The 20984-nt window shown below is 33.5% G+C and overlaps 1 protein-coding gene across 2 annotated transcripts in view; it reads right to left on the bottom strand.

Annotated features, from left to right (window-relative positions):
* Positions 1 to 20984, bottom strand: part of LOC124359642 (probable multidrug resistance-associated protein lethal(2)03659) — a 59184-nt gene that overhangs the window by 10344 nt on the left and 27856 nt on the right. For both annotated transcript variants that reach the window (XR_006922180.1, XM_046812550.1), the window contains exons 14-20: positions 18689 to 18891; positions 17462 to 17715; positions 11239 to 11318; positions 10520 to 10670; positions 7826 to 7932; positions 3663 to 3786; positions 2284 to 2454 (exon numbers count right to left, since the gene is read on the bottom strand). Coding sequence is in view for 1 of the 2 variants with exons in the window: in XM_046812550.1 (XP_046668506.1) it covers positions 2284 to 2454; positions 3663 to 3786; positions 7826 to 7932; positions 10520 to 10670; positions 11239 to 11318; positions 17462 to 17715; positions 18689 to 18891 (1090 nt within the window). In the remaining variant the exon portion in view is untranslated. The remainder of the gene's footprint in view (positions 1 to 2283; positions 2455 to 3662; positions 3787 to 7825; positions 7933 to 10519; positions 10671 to 11238; positions 11319 to 17461; positions 17716 to 18688; positions 18892 to 20984) is intronic.

Genomic DNA, 20984 nt, shown 5'->3' with positions numbered 1-20984 from the left:
TATTGCATTGTGATACTCTCTATAGCTCACCAGAAACATAAAATCCGAATATTGTCTTACTCTAGTCACGTGGCACCAATTTAGAATTCATCAATACTATATTGATCAGATGAAAAATTAATTAACTTTTATCTATGGAGATTTTTTTCCCATTATCAAATTGTTTTATGTTACAAATTTAATATATATTTCTACATTTCCTGAACAAGTAATGTAATACGATAAGAGAAATAAGACACATAACTTAAAGTATCCAGTACATTAACAGCTAATATTTTAAAATGAGTATTAAAGTTCTCAACCAATCAAAAACAAGATGCTGTTAATAGTATCATAGAGGGACAATATTATATAGTTAATATTTAATTCTCAGTGATGTAGAGCACGGTTAAATTTAATGCCTGTTGTCAAGGTATAGATGTTTGATTAAATTACAAATTATGATAATCTCTTGACTATAATGGTTTACATTTAACATTTTAGAGTGTTATTGTTCCTAACATACATAAACAAGGTATAGTCAGAATTTACTTCCTATACTCAAATATGTCCTGTAATATACTACTACTTATACACTTTAAATAAATGGTTAAACTTAATTTGTATTCTGATGATTATAGCTAGAAATAATAAATAACTCCGTATGATACAAATGTGAACTTTAATGATGATAAATTGACATACAGGTTTGAGTTTTGAAACAAGATGGAGGATACAATAATGGTAAATTTTTAAAAATACAGTTCTTAAATTTTAGGGCAGAATGGTCGTGCTGGCTTAATGAAATAGAAATATTAGGTATTGTTTTTAATAAAAGATATTGTAATTTGAAAAATAATTTTGTTAAATTTTAATTATGTTAATTTTGAATTGTTAGCCAGATCGAATGTTCCTGGGTTTTATGTTCTTCCAATGGATCACTGTTAAATTTAAAAGGAATTTTCTCACCCAATATCTGTCTTCTGCTTCTCTGTATTTCAGTGATAATATGAATTTAATAAATTAACCTTTCTTTTGAACCAAATACTGCTGAATAAATGTAACCAGTTTCTTTATTTAAATAATAATAATCTTGCTTCACTTCTTCTATTTCTATATCCGTTTCTCCTCTCAACTTTTAAACTTCTGCTCTCTTCACTCAACAATCATCCCTGCACACTGTATCACTGACTTAAGTTCACTTTATAACTTTTGAGTTTTATATGTAATAAGGTGAATTTTGATTAATTTTGATATATTTAATTTTGTATTTATTATTGTTTGTATTAAAATTTGAGACAATTTATAATTAATTATTCCTTAATTATTTAATTATTATTACTAATAAATTTCTAAATTAAATTAAAGATTGAAATGAATGTGAGATGGGTGTATGAAATGAGTCATTACAGTCCTGGGATCTTTACAAGTAAATTTTTGTGGATAACTGTAGAAAATTTTAAGAAAATAACAATAACATTAAACGTGTTAAAATTTACTGAAATGGGATATTAAGTTAAAGACACCATGTTTTTAAAACTGTTATAGTTCCAAAATTTTTAGATTTTTGCTGTAACTATGAAACCTAAACCCTCATTGCAAAAATATTTCCAAACTTGTAGAAAATAATAGCTATTTTCATTCATATTTATATTTATGGTATCGATGTAAGGTACACCTTCATGAATCCTGATATATATTTCTCCATCCCAAAAATGACTTATTTTTGTTTTTTTCAAACAGGCAGAACAAGTTGGTGAAGATTAGAAATCATCGTGATATTGAGTTCTTGAGGTAACTCAGTGTTATTTGCTTAGTACTAGGTTTGATGTAAACAAATTTGTTGTGGGGCCTAGGTCAAAAGCTGATGAATCACGTGGCCATCAAGTGAGTGTAAGCTCAGTATGTATATAGATATGATAATAATTGCTAATATATCTATTTATCAAGGACCCAGCAGGGTCCTCTTAAAACTGTGTCATTGTCCATATATATGTCTCAATAGAAAATCCTAGAAACTTGAAACTTCATACACAGGTTCACCTTGGTCCAAGGAAGAACTATTGATATTAGAATTAAAAGGTCAAAGAGTCTATCTGTGCAATAAGTCTTGATATAAAGATTGGATCCTTTGGTACTCCATTGTATCGGTTAAAATCCTACAAGTGTATATACTAATTTAGTTAAATGGAAATTAAAAATAATTAAGTACAATTAACTCACTGATTTGCCTACAGACTAATTTAACTAAACTTTGAATTATGTTAAATTTCTTTCTCTTTTGAAATAAATATAAATTCTAACCTTGTGGTGATTCCAGTGGAGGTTCTTTGTCTACTTGTGTGTACTCAAGTATTCTCTCAACAGAGGTCATGAAGTTCTCCACCTCAGCAGACTGTTTCATACCCCACTGGAACATACCGATGAGACCGACTGTCTGGGTGATGGCAAGACCCACACTGCCTCCCAGCCATGCTGTCACAACCAGACCACAACATTTATATTGTGTAAATATGTACAGTGTTTGTTAGTAGTATTTTACAGCTATTAAGGTGGAAAGCCAAAAAATAATTACAGCAAGAAGTTGGTTAGGCAGACATGTAGAATTTGAATACAAAGGTCTAATGCACTTCAACATGCTTTATCACATACTTCTGAACAAACTTCAGAGTTTTTGAAGGAAAATTACATCAAAGTGGTAGAAATTATGCACTATTTACCTGATTTTTTAAAATAAATAACTATTTGTTAATGTTATCCAAAAACACTTCTGTCTGGTCATCACTTTTTAACAAAATATGTAATTAATAATGTGATTTATATGAGTATTCTAACTTCATTACTAACAGTGGAATGACTGAGTGCTTTCATCAAGTCAAGGGGTATACACAATGAAGGGAATGTTTATGAACATATATGAAGTTAGTTTCTGTCTTAATAATCTTATCAATACATTTGGGATAATTTCTACATGCAACATCAGAATTCTGACTATGTTAAATTAAAATAGACTTTGCAAAAACAAACATTAATATTCTGCAGTACTGTAGAGATAAGAGTGGAATGAACAGTATTACAGTAGAATTAGCAGAGCATATACAACTCTTTTTATGTATTCCATACATTTAAAATCACATTGTTTGTTTTGTGGTAATTCAACTATAATTTGAATTCATTCAAATAAAAACTGATGTGGTTGTTAAGGAACTGCTCTACCAAATCCTTCAGTGGAAATGAAAAATATACTGTTTATTAACAAAAATTAGGTTTTCTACCTTTTTTAGTTGTGTTTTTTTAATCTAAAGAAAAGTTGTTAAAGAATTACCTGAACACATGATGGTATTTAGGGTTTAAAAAGAACTCAACTTGTATTATCATTCTATGGACTATCCTTCAACTACTGCCACATAGTAGACTGAGTCTACTATCCTCAGTCTACTAAGCTGTCTCACTTAATCTTGCTATCTATCTTAATCTTGGTTATTGATCATTAAAATATTTTTATATAATTAAGTTAAATATCATACCAGAATTAACAATTACCGACTTTAGACATTTCAAGTTATAATTAATTTACAATTGAATGTCTTATAAAAGTGATTAACTCTAATTCTCTATATTATTCACTTAATGTTTTCAAAACATCTTAAATTGATGAGAAAATATTTGCTATTGTAACTAACCACTGTCAATGATGAGGAAACTGAAGGTGACCATGGCAATGTAGAGGGAACACACTACATCCAACCAGTAGCCAAATGCTCGAGCAGTGGCAATGAATATGTAGAAGGCAGAAGAATGTAAATCCTGAGACAAAATTTACTTTCATAAATATTAGTTAACAAATATATATATATATATATATATATATATATATATATATATATATATATACAATGGAACCTCAATATATCGAACCCCAAGGGAAAATATAAACTTCAATATATCGAGAATTTTGATATTATGAAGTTTGATACGTCAGTGACTTTTTGAATTTTCTGTGCAGTAACTTGAAATGCAACAATGCTGCAGTCAACTGTAATCCATCAGTGGCAACTCTCTAATTTTGACCAAGCTGCATCTTGCAGTTGGTATTTGATAGCCGTTCAAAGCAGACATCCTCGTGAATTTTCATGAAAATGGAAAAAGTGAATTTTGTGTGCTGATTAAGCATTACTTTTTACATAAAAATTATCACTGAAACTAAGGAAAAACAATAAATACTACGGGGACTCGGCACCTTCAATTTCAGTGGTTTACAGAGTTCCGTTTTGGTTGTACCAGCACTAGTGATGCCAAACGTTCAGGACGCCCAAAAAAAGTATTGGACGATCAGAGAATGAAAATGTGTGATTTGGCTCATGCTGTATGTATCTCAACTGAACGGGTACATCACATTTTACACGAATATTTGGAGATTAAAAACTCTCAGCAAGATGCGTGCCGCCATACTCATACTCGACCATAAGCGCAACCAATTGACCATTTTTAAAGAGTGTTTAGCAGTGTTCAGCTGTAATCCGGACGAGTTTTGGCGCCGTTTTGTAACTGTGGACGAAACATGGATCCACCACAACACACCAGAGACCAAGGAACAATCGAAACAGTGGATTGCTCGGGGTGAACGTGGACCAAAGAAGACTAAGGTGAGTCTGTTAGCCAACAAGGTCATGGCCACAGTTTTTTGAGATGCACGGGGTGTCATTCACATTGATTATCTTGAAAAGGGTAAAATGATCACCGGCAAATATAGCTGCTTTCCGAGAGATTCAACATTGATTTGAAGCAAAAACGGCCGCATTTGGCGAAGAAGAAAGTGCTGTTCCATCAAGACAATGCATGTGTGCACACTTGTCTATTCATGATGGCAAAAATCCATGAATTGGGCTAAAAAGTGCTGTCCCATCCAGCATATTCTTCAGATTTAGCCCCCTGATTTTGAGAGCCTTGAGAAAACCTATTATTTTGAAGGGAATAAAAATATTTGAAAAATGCTGGACTAAGTGTATCGAAGTGTACCAGGAAGGATACTTCGATGGACGCTGCCTACGCGCAATTGTATGTTGATTTAAACAAGAATATAGAATTTCGTAGAAACAAGCAACTGATTCATTAGCATCGTCGCCTCTAGGACGCGGTCCCAATTAGCGTTTTGAAATGTTGTGTACAGCTGGAAAAAATCTACTCTAGAAAAGTTATATCTAATTTCATTAGGCAGAACGGCACGCCACCTGCCTTTTGTCAATACCAGACTAATCGCTAAAACTGGATGATGGTTATCAACAGGAACCAAAAAATCACTGGACCTTTCCACTGACAAACCTTTAAAATTACTCATGACCAAATCTAAAGTCCTATTATTGATATTCACAATATCATTATACAAACTAAAATTATAAAACTGTAAAAATTCATGAAAATATCTGTATATATCCCCTTCTCTTGAAAATTTAAATTTACTATTTTCAATTAAAGGAAGATTAAAGTCGCCTATAATTAAAATTCTGTCATTAACAAAAAACCTATTTTCTAACGACTGAAAGAATGAGTTGTAAGTGACTAAGCTTGAGTTTGGCGGTATGTATACTGTACATAAATAGAAACTGAAACCGGTGGGGTTAATCAACTTAAGCCACAATACCGAAATAATTTCGTTATCTAAGAATGGCGGAAGTGGCTCGGCGCGCCAGGCACTGTCCCTGACCACGACCAGCAACCCCCGCACACGGTCTGTACTATCACTCCTCCAAACTGACCACTCATCCGTGAATAACTCAGAACTATAAACGGACTCATCAAGCCATGTCTCTGTTAGACTCACTATATCAAACTCTAAACATAAAATATTACTAAAAAATGAGTTCACTTTAGATTTTAAACCCCTAACATTCTGATAATAAATGAAATTATTACTAACCATTCTTAACTATAATAAAACAAAACATATTTTAAAACGTGAAAACAAACATTAAAATAGTAGTTTACACAAATACCACATAATAAATTATGAAGATTACTGCTTTTAGGAAGCCCCATCACGTTGCAGATCCTGCAGTTGATGCTTAGAAGTTATGTGGATCGCCGGCTGACCGTCTCTCTTGCGGACCAACACCTTCCCGTTACTGTACCAGGCGAACCTCACTCGGCCCTCCCGCGCTGCACACTTGGCGTGGTAGAGTAGTTCCCTGAAGGCCTTCGAAAGTGACGGGTTCACGAATACTTTGTTTTCGGATGAGAAGTCGAGTTCTGATGCTGGAAACCCACGCTTGACTTTCGCAAGCCGCAACAGCTCATCACAGTTCCCGCGCCGAACAAACTTTGAGAATAATGCCCCGTCTCAACGCGCCGCTACCGCCCGCGAGTCTGTGCACCGCATCAATCATTTCTGGCTTGAGGTCGAACCGCAGAACTTTTGCCACCGCCTTTACAACTTCAAACACATTCTCAGACTTATTCTCGGGCACACCTTGTATGTCAACCGTGTTTCTACGCGAATATTGTTGCACATCGCAGAGTTCCTTCTTAACTTGCTCTAATTCACATTGTAGCTGCGAATTCTCCAACTTGAGAAAATCGATCACGTCGAGGCACCTGTCAATATCTTCTCGTTGGGTGTTAATTAAAACGTTTACTTCGTCTATCTTGTCATGTGTAGAATCGATCGACTTTCCCATGGTTTTTTATTCCTCACGAAATTCACGCATTTCCTTCTTTGATTCCTCACGAAACTCACGTATTTCCTTAACAAGGTTTTCTAGTTGACTACTAGTTGAACTCAAAATGTCACTGTCACTCATTGATCTAGTCTTCACTGTAGAGGGTTTTTCCGGGGGAGGCATGACGCACTTTGCTCGGCAATAAGACAGACCGGTTGACCTTGAACTGCTCAACTCCGCCCGTCGCTGCTGCAAAAACCTGAAAGTGCAACTGAACACTTGCGAAAAGCTACACTTTCCTTAGACAAAACTTCATGAAACTTTAACACTAACGTAACAACATGTATATCTAACACTATGCCAAGTTACACAATCATCCGCTAAAGATAAACCACTTAAAACAAGGTGAACAAGTGGAGCCGAAACAAACGCAGTCTAGCCTGAACTCATCATACTCTAAAATGATTGGCTTCAGACCGATAATAGCATCAATGTAGAACTTGTATCAGCAGCTTGTTTCTCAATGGAGTAACAGAAGACAGTGAAAACAAATCTGATAATGAAGAACTGGCATGTTTCATTCTGATGCTGTATTGCAGCTAGGCTAAATAATGGTATATTTCAAGTGACAGTATGACACTAGTTATTGAAACACGATTGTGATTTTACTTTTAGGAAGCAATGTACAAAAGTTAAACAAAAAAGCTGACTGAGTCTTTTTATGAAATACTAAACAATTCTTTTTATATGTTATGTTATTTGTTTTCTGTATATTGAATATTTGAAAACAAAATAATAAATTAAGGAATAGCCTAGCAAACCTCTAATCCACACCCAAGTTCTGATCAGATCTCTTTCTTATAGATGGGAAATTAACCACCTTATACAGACTTTTTACAAATGACAAGATGAAAGAAACTACTGAATACTATGGTTGCTACAGAATAAGAATCTTCACAGGTGACAGATCGTTATGGATGTAGCATACAAAGTTTTTTAGAACATTGTGATAAATGTAAAAAAAAACTGTGTTGAAAAAATTCATACACTTTAAAGATTTTAAATTATGAAAAGTTTGATGGTTTAGTTTGTATAAGAAACAAGAACTTGTGATCTGAATAGTATGCATATTAAAAAATAAATGAATAATTTGAAAAAAAGTGTTTAAGTTATAAATAAGTGTACAGTACCTGATGACTATCAAACTCTTTCTCCAGGACAGCCTCTGCACTAAAAGCCCTAATGGTTGTTAACCCGTGCAATGACGCATTTAAATGTGTTACTACAGGACTTCTAGCTGGAAAACATTACCAGAGCACATTAGTTGGTTTATTTGTTTATTCTCAAAGTACCACAATATATCATGATTTTATGACGAGTGATTATTAAACTTAAAATTATTAAACTGTTAAACTAAATTATATTAAACTTAAAATGTAAGAATAAATAACAAATATACTCCTGAATAGCAAGAAATGTGATTATCAAAATGAAAGTTTAACATATTTTATGTTTTTAAAATCAGAACACTAAACATTACACAAATATATAGGATATAAAGTCCTACCCTCATAATTTTTTGAATAAATGGAAATAAAGATATTGACTTCAGGAAATGTTAAATGACCAAACAAGGAGTTTTTAGTATATGACAAATTCTAACCCTTCCCTCAGAAATGGGTTTAGAATACAACATTCTTTAATAGGAATCCCTATCAAGTGACATCTTATTTCAAAGCAATTAAAAAAGAAGGAGAAAGGTGCAAATTAGAGGTCTCTAGTGTTATTATATCCAATTACTTTTGATAATAATAAGTGTTACGTATAATACTTGTTTTTAGGTAATGGTTGTTATTAACACTCAATGAATAAAACAAATATTGTACTGTTATACAGTTAACAAGTTACTGTATAACAGTACAATTTGGGAAAAATATCTCGTCTCATCAATAAAAATCCATAACATGTTATCCATAGTGTTGGAGCAACTAAGCAGGAAGCTTAAATTCACTTAATCACCAGCCAACTTAATTGATTGTAGGACTGTAGGTCCACGCCTAGTTTGACGAGGGTGGCTGACGTCACTTTTCTGCAGGGTAGGACAGTTAGTCCACGCTGATACCTGCGGACTAACTGTCCTACTTTTCAAAACTGACCTGGCCGTGCATTAGTTTTTCTTCCTGCACTTATTCTTTATTCTGGTCAGTGATGCTTCCACTACATTCGCACAACGTACTGCTAAAGCAGTAAATATTAACAACAGTTTACTCAAGCTATCACATTTGAAGTGGATTACTAATAGGGATTATATCTTAACGAATTCGATATAGCATTATATTACTATCTGATTAATTTGGCATTGTCCTAATGAATCATAAACATCTACAGTAAGTTTGTATTAGTTGTTCCTTATATTGGACCATCGTTTGTATAATACTCTATATACCAGTAGACACGTTACTCGTAATACACGTTAATTGAAATGGATGGTTTATTGTTTTATTAATATTGTTAATAGTTAAAATAACCATTTAGTTCATATCTAATATCATTTTTAAAGTTGTACCAAATTAAGTTAGATAGATAGGAAGAAAAAATATTTTATTACCTTAAATAGTGGCTCTTGCCATATAATCCAAACAGTAAACAAAACATCTGCCTACACTAAGTACTAACTTACATAATAGTGACCTTATGCCGCTAACGATACGTTGTAAATATCACTAAAACAGGAATTCGATGAACTGCTAAAAAATTTGTCTAGTTTCATTCAAACTTCCAATTGCTATTCATCGCTATATCCCGCTGCGAACAAATTTAACGTTATTTCAAATAGTGATCCCGGAACGACAGGAGATAACATGTTTAATTACTAGCAGTTATAAGGACTTCAAACGCTCAAAATTCTTAAATTTATTCTTAAACACTATTAGTTTTATTCCCCTTTAAAATAAACCGTTAACCGTTAAAAGTTTTAAAATTTGGTGTTTAGTTAATAAAAAGCCCTAGTTAATATTACTTTGTTTTCTCGAACAAGGTACATACAAACTTCTGAGAAGTCTACTTTTGTCAAAAGTCAAATAAACTATGCTAAAAGTTATATAGTACATTCCTTTGATGTCTGCATACAGTACTCATCATGCATACTCACTATTTACTAAAGTGTACAATTAAAGTAGATTTTTAATAAAACTTTTAGTTTTCTTATCTAAATATTTGTGTTACTTGTGCTCAACAGTGGTCGCAAAAAAGTTTGAAATAAGAAGTGTTGTTATTATCAAGCTTACGACTAAATGTAAGGTAATTTATGATTGTGCTACTATAAAACAATGTTTACACAGAACAATTGACTAAAGTTAACTATTATATAAATGTTTAGTTCTCTTTACCTGATTTTTCTATGCATTCTTACGATATTTTAATCGTTGTTCTCCTAGTCGGAGCGAAAACATATCCAATAAAGCAAAGACCACTATAATCGTTACAGACATTCTAAAGTTAGAAATGACGTAACTAACCTGACTTTATTTTATGTATATAATTTTGTTTCATTCTTTTTGCAGCTGTCTTATGTAGTGTACTGAAAACTATTTAGCAGATATAGAGTTTAGATCTCGAAACATCCATTCAAGTGCTGCAGTGTGAGTACGACGATCCCTTGTCAACCCCTCGTCAAAAGAAACCCGTGAGTCGGACAGTGAGTCCCAGGCCAGGACCGTGGACCCGCTGTCCACCCCTTTAAGAAGTAGGTAAGAAATGCTTCCGGCAGTTTTATGACGTGGACCTACAGTCCGTTTACCACTTAATTTACTTATTATAAATAGATTTGTAATTGTTTTATGAGATTATTCCTAATTTTTAAATTAACAATTATTTCCACTCACTGATTCCTTCCAACCGCTTCACCCCTCTAGAAGTCTTCAAGTAGAAATTTCTGAGGAAATAAAATATGCAAGCAACAATGAATGTTGGAATGAGTAGCCAGGCATTCACCAATACAAGTACACCAACAATTCCAATTACAACCAATCCAATCTGAAAAAAATCACATTTAAAAGCTGGTTTATGTCATTTTATTAGTTAGATTCACTAATAGAAATATCAAATGTGGCGTAGCTACTAATACTATTTGATGAGAAATATTAGAAATTTTGTCTGTCCACCAGTGCTGTAGTCAAGAGGGTTTATATGGGGTTACAAAGCCACACACTAGGACAAAAATGAAAGGTATAAGAAAGAATGAATGCATGTTACACTTGTGTAACAATCAGTCACCGGTCATTTAACATACATTTGACAACTCACAATCAAAAGTTTTATTGTTTTTCAATTGTCTATATGTCCATAACCTCCCTTTTGAAAAACTTGGCTAAGCTTCTGTAGGAACATCAATTCTTCTAAATATTAGCTGCGTGTCTTGACCACACCTCCATAATAATTTAATTTCGTTGATCATATACTCCATAAGTCGATTTGAAAAATTGACAAGCAGTTTATAAACTTGTTTAATTTTTTCCATATTAGTTTAATAATCTTGTATTTACTAATGAAATAACACCAGTTTAAAATAATATTGACTGACGCTACTGTTTTACACACTGACCTGCAGGACATCCAGAAGAGAACTGGGCAGAAGTTCATCTACAGAGCCCATATCTTTGGTAAAGCGGTTTAGAATTCGACCTGAAACATAAGTTAATTGTTATAATATAGTAGGAGTTTATTGTTGATAATATCGATAAGATTAATTTAAAAAATTACCAAAAGATCCAGAAAAAGTATAAATTTTTCTTCTGAATCAGAAAAACTAGCACATTGTAAATGATACTAGACAATTCCCACATAGATTCATAATGAGCTTAATAAATTAATAACTGAAGAATAAATTATTCAGCTACTGATTGTGGTCACCCTTTTAGCAACCTAGGATTATAGAAATGAAATGTGAATGATTCTAGGCTCAAGAACATGACCAACTGTGTTGAGGCATTTAGCTGGTTCTCACCAAAATGTTCCTAAGTTCAATCTGTTTAGGCCCATTTTAGTTAAAAGGTATGGTTAAAAAATGCAATCAATTTTTAAAGTTTGCATATTTAGTTCTTACAATGTACTAATGAAATTGTGTTTCAAAACTCATTGCATGTAATTTAATATTATTACATTGACAATAATAGACAATAATCTTTATTTACATATTCATTAAGAACAGTACATGCGTCAGAATAATAACTAAAATTTGAGGATTTGATGTGTTGCTAAAGCTGGTTGTCGAGGAATTCTCTTTCTGAGAAGAATGGCCTTTCTTGCAGCCATGTTGTTAATTGGTTCTTGAAGCGGTGAGTTGGTTCATTTCTAAGTTGTTCTGGTAGGTTGTTGAAATATAGGGCCCCTTTATAGGATGGCTTCTTTTCAAAGAGACTTAGATGGTGGGGTGGTATTGCAAAGCTTGAGGCGTTCCACGTATTGTGATGGCGAATGTCTCTGTTTCTTGTTTGATTTGTGGAGATGGCATGAAGAATTGCCTCACGGATGTAGAGTGATGTCAGTGTGAGGATTTTTAGCTCCTTAAATGCATCAAGGCAGCTTTCTTGATATTTGAGGTCTGCTAAACATCTTATAGCTCTCTTTTGGTTGATAAGGAATCTTTTTAGATAGTTGTTGGATGTACTTCCCCAGACCACTAGACCATACCTGAGGTGTGACTCGACCAGGGCATGGTAAGCTGTTTTTGCGGTGTCTAAACCACTAACTTGCTTCACTCGCCTAATGACATAAATGCCAGAGCATAGCTTTTTGCAGAGTTGATCAATGTGCTGTTTCCATGTCAGTTTTGAATCCATGATAATGCCTAGATATTTGGTACTATTTTGGGCCTCTATCCCAGGGATTAATATGTTTGTCTTTATTTTTAGTGGAGTAGTTCAGCTGGACAGTTTTCTTTTCATCTAGAGCCAGTTCGTTTACTGTGCAGTATTGTTTAGTCTTGTTGAAGGTTATATTGATGTTTCAGTTTAGAGTTTCTATTGATTTATCTGTTAGTGTGATGACAGTGTCGTCTGCATACATTGTGGTTTCGCAATATTCTTGTAGCTGGTCTGGTAGGTCATTTGTGAGGAGAAGGAACAGGACTGGTCCGAGAACTGATCCCTGTGGTACTCCTCTCCGTATAGGAACAGTTTCGGAATGTATTTTATGGCGAGTGTTTTTTTTCTACATGCTGAATCTCAACTAGTTGCTGTCTGCCATTAAGGTAACTGTGGAACCATTGTTTAGACTTTCCCTCAATACCCAGAGCTCCCAATTTTGTAAGAAGTGTCTTGTAATTGAGGCAGTCAAAAGCCTTGCTAAAGTCCAGGAACAGACTTGTGACTGAGGAGCCATCTTCTAATTGTTCTATTATGTGCTCGGTAAGCTGTATTAAGGCAGTGGAGGTGGATCTTCCTTTAAGGAAGCCATGTTGCTGGCTGATGAGCAGCAGATTTTGGTCCAGATGGGATATTAGTCTGTTAAGGACGATTTTTTCAAAGATCTTAGAAAAGGTCGGTATAAGTGAAATTGGTCTGTAACTTTTAGCATCCGTGGTTGGTCCACTTTCATATTTAGGGTATACCTTGGCAGTTTTCAGCTGTGTTGGGAAGGTCCCTTGTTGGAGAGCCTTATTTATGAGTGTTGTTAGTGAATTAATCAGTTCATTTTTGCATGTTTTGACCAGTTTAGCTGATATTTCATCAGTGCCAGACTATTATTTTTGTTTGTTTAAGTGAGTCTATTGCTTTTATTACTTTGTTATATGTTGCAAGCTGAAATTTTAGTTTGTTATCTGTTAAAGGAGGAATTTTGGGGGTTCTGTAGCATGTGTTGGTGTTGTTGGCCTGAAGTGTCCTTTCCGCAGCTGTAGCAAAAAAGCTGTTGAGGTAGTTTGCTATTTTGATTGGGTCCTGTAATGTCTCCCCATCCACCAGAAGTTTCCACTCATCTGCAACACTGGTACTTGATTTTTTTCATTGTTTATTACCTGCCAGAGTGCCTTGGACTTGTTGTCGGCATTGCTGATATAGTCGGATGTTTGAATTTTCCTCAGAGTCTTTAGTCTTAGGTCATAGTCCTTTTTTCTTGCTGTGGTTTCTGCTTTGTCTTTAGGTAGACCTGTGCAGTTTTCTTTTTCCAAGGCATTTATATATAGATTTTTTAGTCTAGAGCATTCAGCATCCCAGCAGTTTTTTTGGTTGTGTTGTTTTTCCTTGTCATTTTTACATGGCAGATCTCATTGAGTATTCCTTGGATAACCCTGTGAAAGTTGTTATAAGATTCATTGACATCTTCTATCTGGTAGACGCAGTCCCAGGGTTGTTCATGGAGCTTGGTTTTAAATAGATTTATGGTGTTTTTGTTGAGAGTCCTTTTTTCTCCTTAATTGACATTGTGATTTTCTCTGATAGTAGTTGGAGAGTGGCAATTTGTGCAGTGTGATCTGAGAGTCCAGACAGGATAACGGATGTCTGGATACGTTTTAGGTCTATGTTTGTGCAGATCCAGTCTATTGAGGTTTTAGTTTCATGTGTAATTCTAGTAGGTGGCAGATTTAGTCTAACAATGTCAAAAGAGGATAGAAGTTCTTCAAATTGGATGTTATATGTGTCGTTTGCATGTTCACCAAGGTTGTTTACATTTATGTCGCCCATAATGACAGTTTTCTTTTTTGTGCGGAGAGTATATTCCAGTTGGCTTGATAGGATATCTAGCGCTTGTTTCAAATTATCCCTTGGAGGCCTGTAAACTCCCAAGACCTGGATTATTTCTTTTTTCAGTTTTATTTTGAAAAGAGCAGTTTCACACACTAATTCTGAGTTTTCGTCACTTATCTTAAGTACTTTCACATACTTTTCCAGGCCATGTTTGGCATATCCTGCAACCCATTTTGTGTGATTTCTTCTTGTGTAGCCTCCAATTAGAGTGTAGCCAGCTAGTTGTGTGTTTTCTAAGTTTTCTCAGGAGAGAAAACAACAATGAGGTCTGGTTGTTCATTATTAAGGAAGTGTGATAGTCTTTCTGTTTTATTAGACAGCCAGTTTATGTTTTGTTGGGCAAGAGTGAGTTGGTGTCTGCGAACTAGTGGGTTTTTTGATTGGTTGTCAACACTGTTTTAGGCTTGTTTTGGTTGTCTTGCGGAGGGAGTTCCAGAAAGTTAATGCTTCGTGTTTGAGCTGATGTTTGTGTTTTTCTTTGGGATGTTGGCTCTTGGCTAAAAAATTAGACAGGATATTTTGTTCTCTGTGGTACTCTCCTTGTTTTGTGTTGCTGTCTAGTGGATGTAGTGTTTGAGTGTTTTCTTGTGGGGGTGGGTTTTTGCAGCTTGTGTCTACATAGCATCTCAGGAGCTCTTCTGGGCTAAAGGAGTTAGCTTTTTTTACATAAAAGGTTCCAATGTAACATCTCTCTTGTGACTATAACAAAAAAAGACTAATGTATTTGAGATTTAATATTATTTTCTTGTGGTGAAAATCAGGTTTGTTTCATTACAGCTGGATTTTAATCAATTTTATTCAATTTTTTGAATACAAAATTAATATTATTATTTATCTTCTTACAGCATCCAGTTCTTTTTATAATATTTTATATTTGGTTTGGATTTTATTTATATTTATTTTACTTAACTTTTATTTGCCAAGCATTTTGATATTGAATTATGTAATAAAACTCTAGCCTTACTTTGTCACCTTTAAAATAATAATATATTATTATTAAAAATGCCACAGTTCTATCTCTTATGACAAACAAAGCATTCATTGTACATTTAGTTAGGGGTTACAAACATATTTTACCTACCTTTGAAATATTAGTGTTTTCTTTTTAATTTATTTTATTTTATATAGTTATGGTTGGAATTCAAATTGTAACTATATGTTATGTCCTGAGAAATCTTTTTGTAGCTGTAGAACAAAAGATTTATGAGATAAAAATATTTTAAATAAATGAAACTTTTAATTTTTGTAACATTTTAGGTAAATTACATAAAATTCTTCCTGATATAATCACCTCCATGACAGCATTTAAATTTCACAAATATTACATTTATTTGTGTATAGCACATCAATTGTGGACTTGTGCAATATAATGCAGGCTTTGGAACAACTGCTGTAATTTCATATACTGATTTAGGCTGGAAGGAAATAGTACTGACACCTTCCTACAATAAGTTTATTAGCCAGGCTAATTCAATAAAAGGTTTCTATATGGCAGTTGTTTACATTTGTACATAATTTTTATATTATCAGTTGGCCTATTACACATTATAAATTATAGATAAACAGTATTTTTTAACAACTTAGGCAATTCAAAAATTTTCTTGATATTTCTTATAAACTTTATTATGGTAACTGTTCAAAGTTTGCTAAAGGGAAAAGTTATATTTCAAATATTGAAAATTGTTAGCGAGCCTCAATCAATAACAAATGGTCAAAATAGTGGTTGTTTTCATTTATCTAATATTTTCATTTTTGTCTCAGCTGTAGTAGCCCCATATTATAAGCAGAATATCAGTTGCAGGTAGGTAGCTATTTGTGGCAGTAGAAAGTTTTAAAAATCATATGATAACGTAGGAGCAATGTAACTAAACATGATCAGTAATGATAACAAAATTATTGGATTAATCATGGTAACAGTTAAATTTTATTTTAAATATACAATGTATTTTTAACTGATTACAACCAGACTTGACAAAATTGTCTTTAACTTTTAAAGTGCCAAAGTCCAAAATGTCTGAAAAAGAACACCAGGATTTTAAATAGCAGTTACTTAAAAACTGTTCAAGATAACTAAACATAACATTTAATACAAAAGAACAAATTACGTTTTCATATCTTAATATGTTTTGATCTGAACTCCATTTGTTGCTCTACAGATATCAAAATTGTATTTGATTTCTCATCAAGTGTTATATAGCATCTCTGATTTCACAGTTGTGATCGCTTTCGAAATTCACCACACAAAACCACAAATATTTACAGCATAAACAATTTTCTTTAAGTAACCCCACAAAAAAGTCCAAAAGGGTAAAATCCGGACTCCTGGGAGGCCGTGGAATGGGCTCACCCCTGCCTATCCAACCATTTGAAAACCTGTTGTTAAGTGTGTTGCGCACTTCCGGAAGGTAATGAGATGGACGCCGTCTTGTATCAAATGATTCATTCACCGGTTAGTTCTTTAATATCTTCAATTTGAGGAAACAAAAGTTATTCTAGCATATTTAGGTAAACTATGCCATTAATTATTGTTTTTACAGTGAGTTCAATGTCTTTTCAACACACTTTCTGTGTCATGAAATTAGTTAAACCAGCAATGAATTGCTTTATCACCTAGTGAATTTTGACCTTGATATGTAACTCAAAACCAACGCTGCACACCAACAATCTATTTCAATTCTGCAGATCACAGAACGCATTGTGCCTTCTGTTGTGCTGTAAACGTAAACGTAGTACTCCCGACTGTGCCAGTCATGTCAGTCACAAAAGTGGACTGCCAATGCACAGTTGTTCTGCGCATGCCGAGGTCAATGGTCCCTTCCATGCTACGCTGAAAACAAAACTTAGTTATTTTAACTTCAATTTGTCATTTAAATTGTTTAGTTATCTTAAATAGTTTTTAAGTAACAGCCGATGAAAATGCCAGTACACTTTTTTTTAAGGCTGTATATTCTGAGACTATCTATCTAAAGTTTTTGGTGTAGAGCTTGTTATTTCTCTTCGTTATTTTAAAATATATAATATTGATCTAAATGACTGGTGACAGTAAAATAATCTCTAATACTAATACTACTTAAAATTTACCTGATGGATTTGTATGAAAAAATCTCATTGTCGCTCGGGTGATGGAAGAGAACATTGTGTTGTGTAGCCACATTGAGGAACGCATGCACATGTAGAAGAAGAGGAACGAGCGGACAAGTGAGACTATGATGGTGGCTCCAATTAGTAGAGTGAACACTACGATGCACCATGTTTGAGAGAGATAGAAGGGGTAGTCCGGCATTAGTGTCGTGGAATTTGGTTCTCTATGGTAAACGTACTCTTCTAAATTCACCCTAATAAAAAGTAGTTTAATAAGAAAACACCTCATTTTACTTTAGAAAATTACTTTCTAATTGTTATAATTTGATTTATACATAAGTCAAACCTATCATCAAAGTTAGCAAACACATATCCAAAATAAAAAAAATCTTGAATGTAAAATAATTTTACAATGAAGAGTTTAAACATATTTTTACTTTTATCTTCATACATTTTATAGCCAAAAATATAGTGGTAGTTCAAGAAATCAAATTTGACTTTCTTTTAAAATCTTAGCTTTTGGGACCGCAAGAGTTAAAAAAAAAAACTTATATTAAAATGTCAGCAAATTTTTTGTAAATCTGTAGATGTAGGCAGACATCCACTGTGTCAAAGGCAAATTCAGGTTTACTTTATTACCATAGGTATAGTGTACAGTTACAAAATGTATTATTTAAAGTTTTCACTAAAAATACCAAGTTTATAATAAATACATGGGCGCTCTTTTGATTTTGACCAAATTGTTGTATTCATAGCCCATTAGATGCTTAATAAAATAGCACAGTGTCTTACAAATTTGTGTAAAAAAGTGATAAAATATTACATTTTAATTTGAAGTAAAATACAATTGAAATTGTGCTTGAGACTGATTGGTAGTCTGAATTTAATAAAATTTGATATTTAAATTTAATTATAATTATCATCAGAGAACTTGTTAAACTCATAATGTGTTAATTATTAGAACAATTTTGAAATCCCAAATATGTACCATTTTAAATGTAGAAATTTAAAATAAACTATCACCATTAATAGCCCATAAAATGGTTAACAGCGGATAAGATACATCTCTATGGTAATTCTCCATAGAAAATATTAAATTTTGGTTTAATGCCAAAGGATAATTTTGTACTATTTATTCAACTTAAAGCGTAATATGCATCTTTACAATATTATAATATAAAAATATCGTTAAGATTATGATAATTAATACTTACTCAAAATACTTACCAGTAATTTAACCAGTAATCTCCTGCACTTCCAATAAACTGAGTAAGGCAGAACATGAGGAGAAGGAACATCATAGATGTCCAGTGACCTCCCGCTGTCATGTAAGAGCGGAATACTTGACTCGACACTGTTCCCTTCGTTCTCATCTCTTCAACCTCTTCCACAACCTCGTACTTTGTTGTTTCTGTTTGACTCACAGCCCTCTACATACAAAACAGACCTTAGAACATCTTTACACCCTAGCTCTAGCTTCACAGTATTATAATTAAGGTGTGTGGTTGCTGTGTTAGTAGGTAGAGTGACTTCTGCACTAGGGATCCAACCAACTCTTTGAAAAAGATGAAATACTGCCACGAAGTTTTTCAGTAGAACTGTTGTATTTATTTTAATTTTTGTAGTTCGCTAATAGATTTTTTTATATGAAATGTGGTAATGGAAACTAATAAGTAATGAACAAAGACAAACCAAAAACAGAAAGTTTAATTTTTATGGATGGATCCCAGTTTTACAAAACTGTATAATTTACATAACTATAGTTGACTGATCAAAACTAACATTTTAGAAATCTTTCTTGGTATTTCTCATTTGTTGCTTTTGAGAAGGTGGCAGCACTGTAAGCACTGGAGAGAATAAAATACTTGAAAAAGTATACAGGTTATGTATGAAAGATCGGAAATGAGAACTCATAACAATTATTAAGGATACAAGGTGTGTTCAAAATAGGTGTGTTCATAATGGAATTTTTGCATTTTTTAGAAAAGAAGTATTTTATTTATCCTTATTAGCTTTATAATTTTCTAAATAGTCTTCAAAAGATACACTTGTGCCAACAGCTCTTCCAATCCCTAAAACACTTCTAGAATTTACAGGTCATAATGGCTTTCGCAATTCACAGAACTCTATGTGTTTATAAAAAGGATTTTTGAGACATAAGAGCGGTCTTCAGTCTTCTCTTGGTGAGACATACATCTCCATTCTTTTGGCAGAAGGTTGTGCAACTGCATACCAGGTAAGAGGCTTTTTCATACTGTGAGAGATGATGAGCGGGTAGATAACATGTTCCATATCTAATATTGTAGTCATTGAGGTGTCTATTCTGTATCAGTGGTTGTCCATCAGTATACAAGATAATCTATTTTCTATAGGTAAAGTTTTACTATATTGTCAACATTTATAGGGTTCTGAAAGCTTCTCTACAACTTTCTCCGAAGCCTCCTTACACTATGTAGCCTCTTTTACAATGTTAATAATCTGAAGGTTTCTTTCCAAGGTTCCTCCCCATACCACTAGGCCATATCTGAGATGAGCTTCAAATAAAGAATGGTAGGCAATGTTTGCAGTAGACATGTCACTTGTAGATTTTGTACATTTTATCATATAAAGTAAGGAATTTAGTTTAGAGAGTAGATTATCTACATGTTGTGATTAGGAAATACCCTTATCTACAATGACTTCTAGATACTTGGCTTGGTTATTTATTTAATATGACATTTATTGTCCATTATTTTTGGCAATTCTTTTTACTAATTAATTTGAATCTGACCCTCGTGTTTATTGCACAATGTATTGGAGGGTCTGACATTAAAAAAAGTAATTACAAACATTTATTTGATTATAGACAATAGACAATAGACAAATTCTTTATTTACAAATTCTTTGAGAATTGTAACTCGTCAAAATTTGTTACAGATCATATAAATACAATTGCGTAGTTTACAAACAATGAATTTACAGGTAAATGTCCAGTTTGGTTGTTAGTTTTGCTCTCTGTTCAGGTATTCTTCTAACGAGTAGAATGGATTTTGCAGCAGCCACAGCTTCACCTCCTTCTTGAATTTTGCCGCACCATGTCCCTTCAGGTCTTCTGGCAGGTGGTTCCACAGTTTTAAACCCATGTAAGAGGGCTTCTCCTCAAATAGAGAAAGTCGATGCCCAGGAAGATGAAAATCTGTCGCTCGTCTTGTGTTGTAATGATGTGTGTGTTACATCCTCTGGGAAAACCTCTCTCGTGCACACAGGTTACTGCCTCCAGCACGTACAAGGATACAACCGTCAGAATTGAGAGGTTGATAAAAGCTGGTCGACAACTCTCTCTTGGCTGTAAGTCAGCAAGTGTTCTCACTGCTTTTTTCTGTGTTACCAGCACACGTTGGAGATTTCCTGCAGATGAATTACCCCAGACCAGGAGACCATAGCGAAGGTTCGATTCAAATAAAGCAAAGTAGGCTGTTTTTGCAGAGGGTACATCACTTATTGATTTTATTCTTTTAACAACATACAGTCCAGTACCTAATTT

Source organism: Homalodisca vitripennis, chromosome 4, assembly GCF_021130785.1.
Source record: "Homalodisca vitripennis isolate AUS2020 chromosome 4, UT_GWSS_2.1, whole genome shotgun sequence".
NCBI lineage: Eukaryota > Metazoa > Arthropoda > Insecta > Hemiptera > Cicadellidae > Homalodisca > Homalodisca vitripennis.
This window is presented reverse-complemented; position numbering and strand designations above follow the sequence as displayed.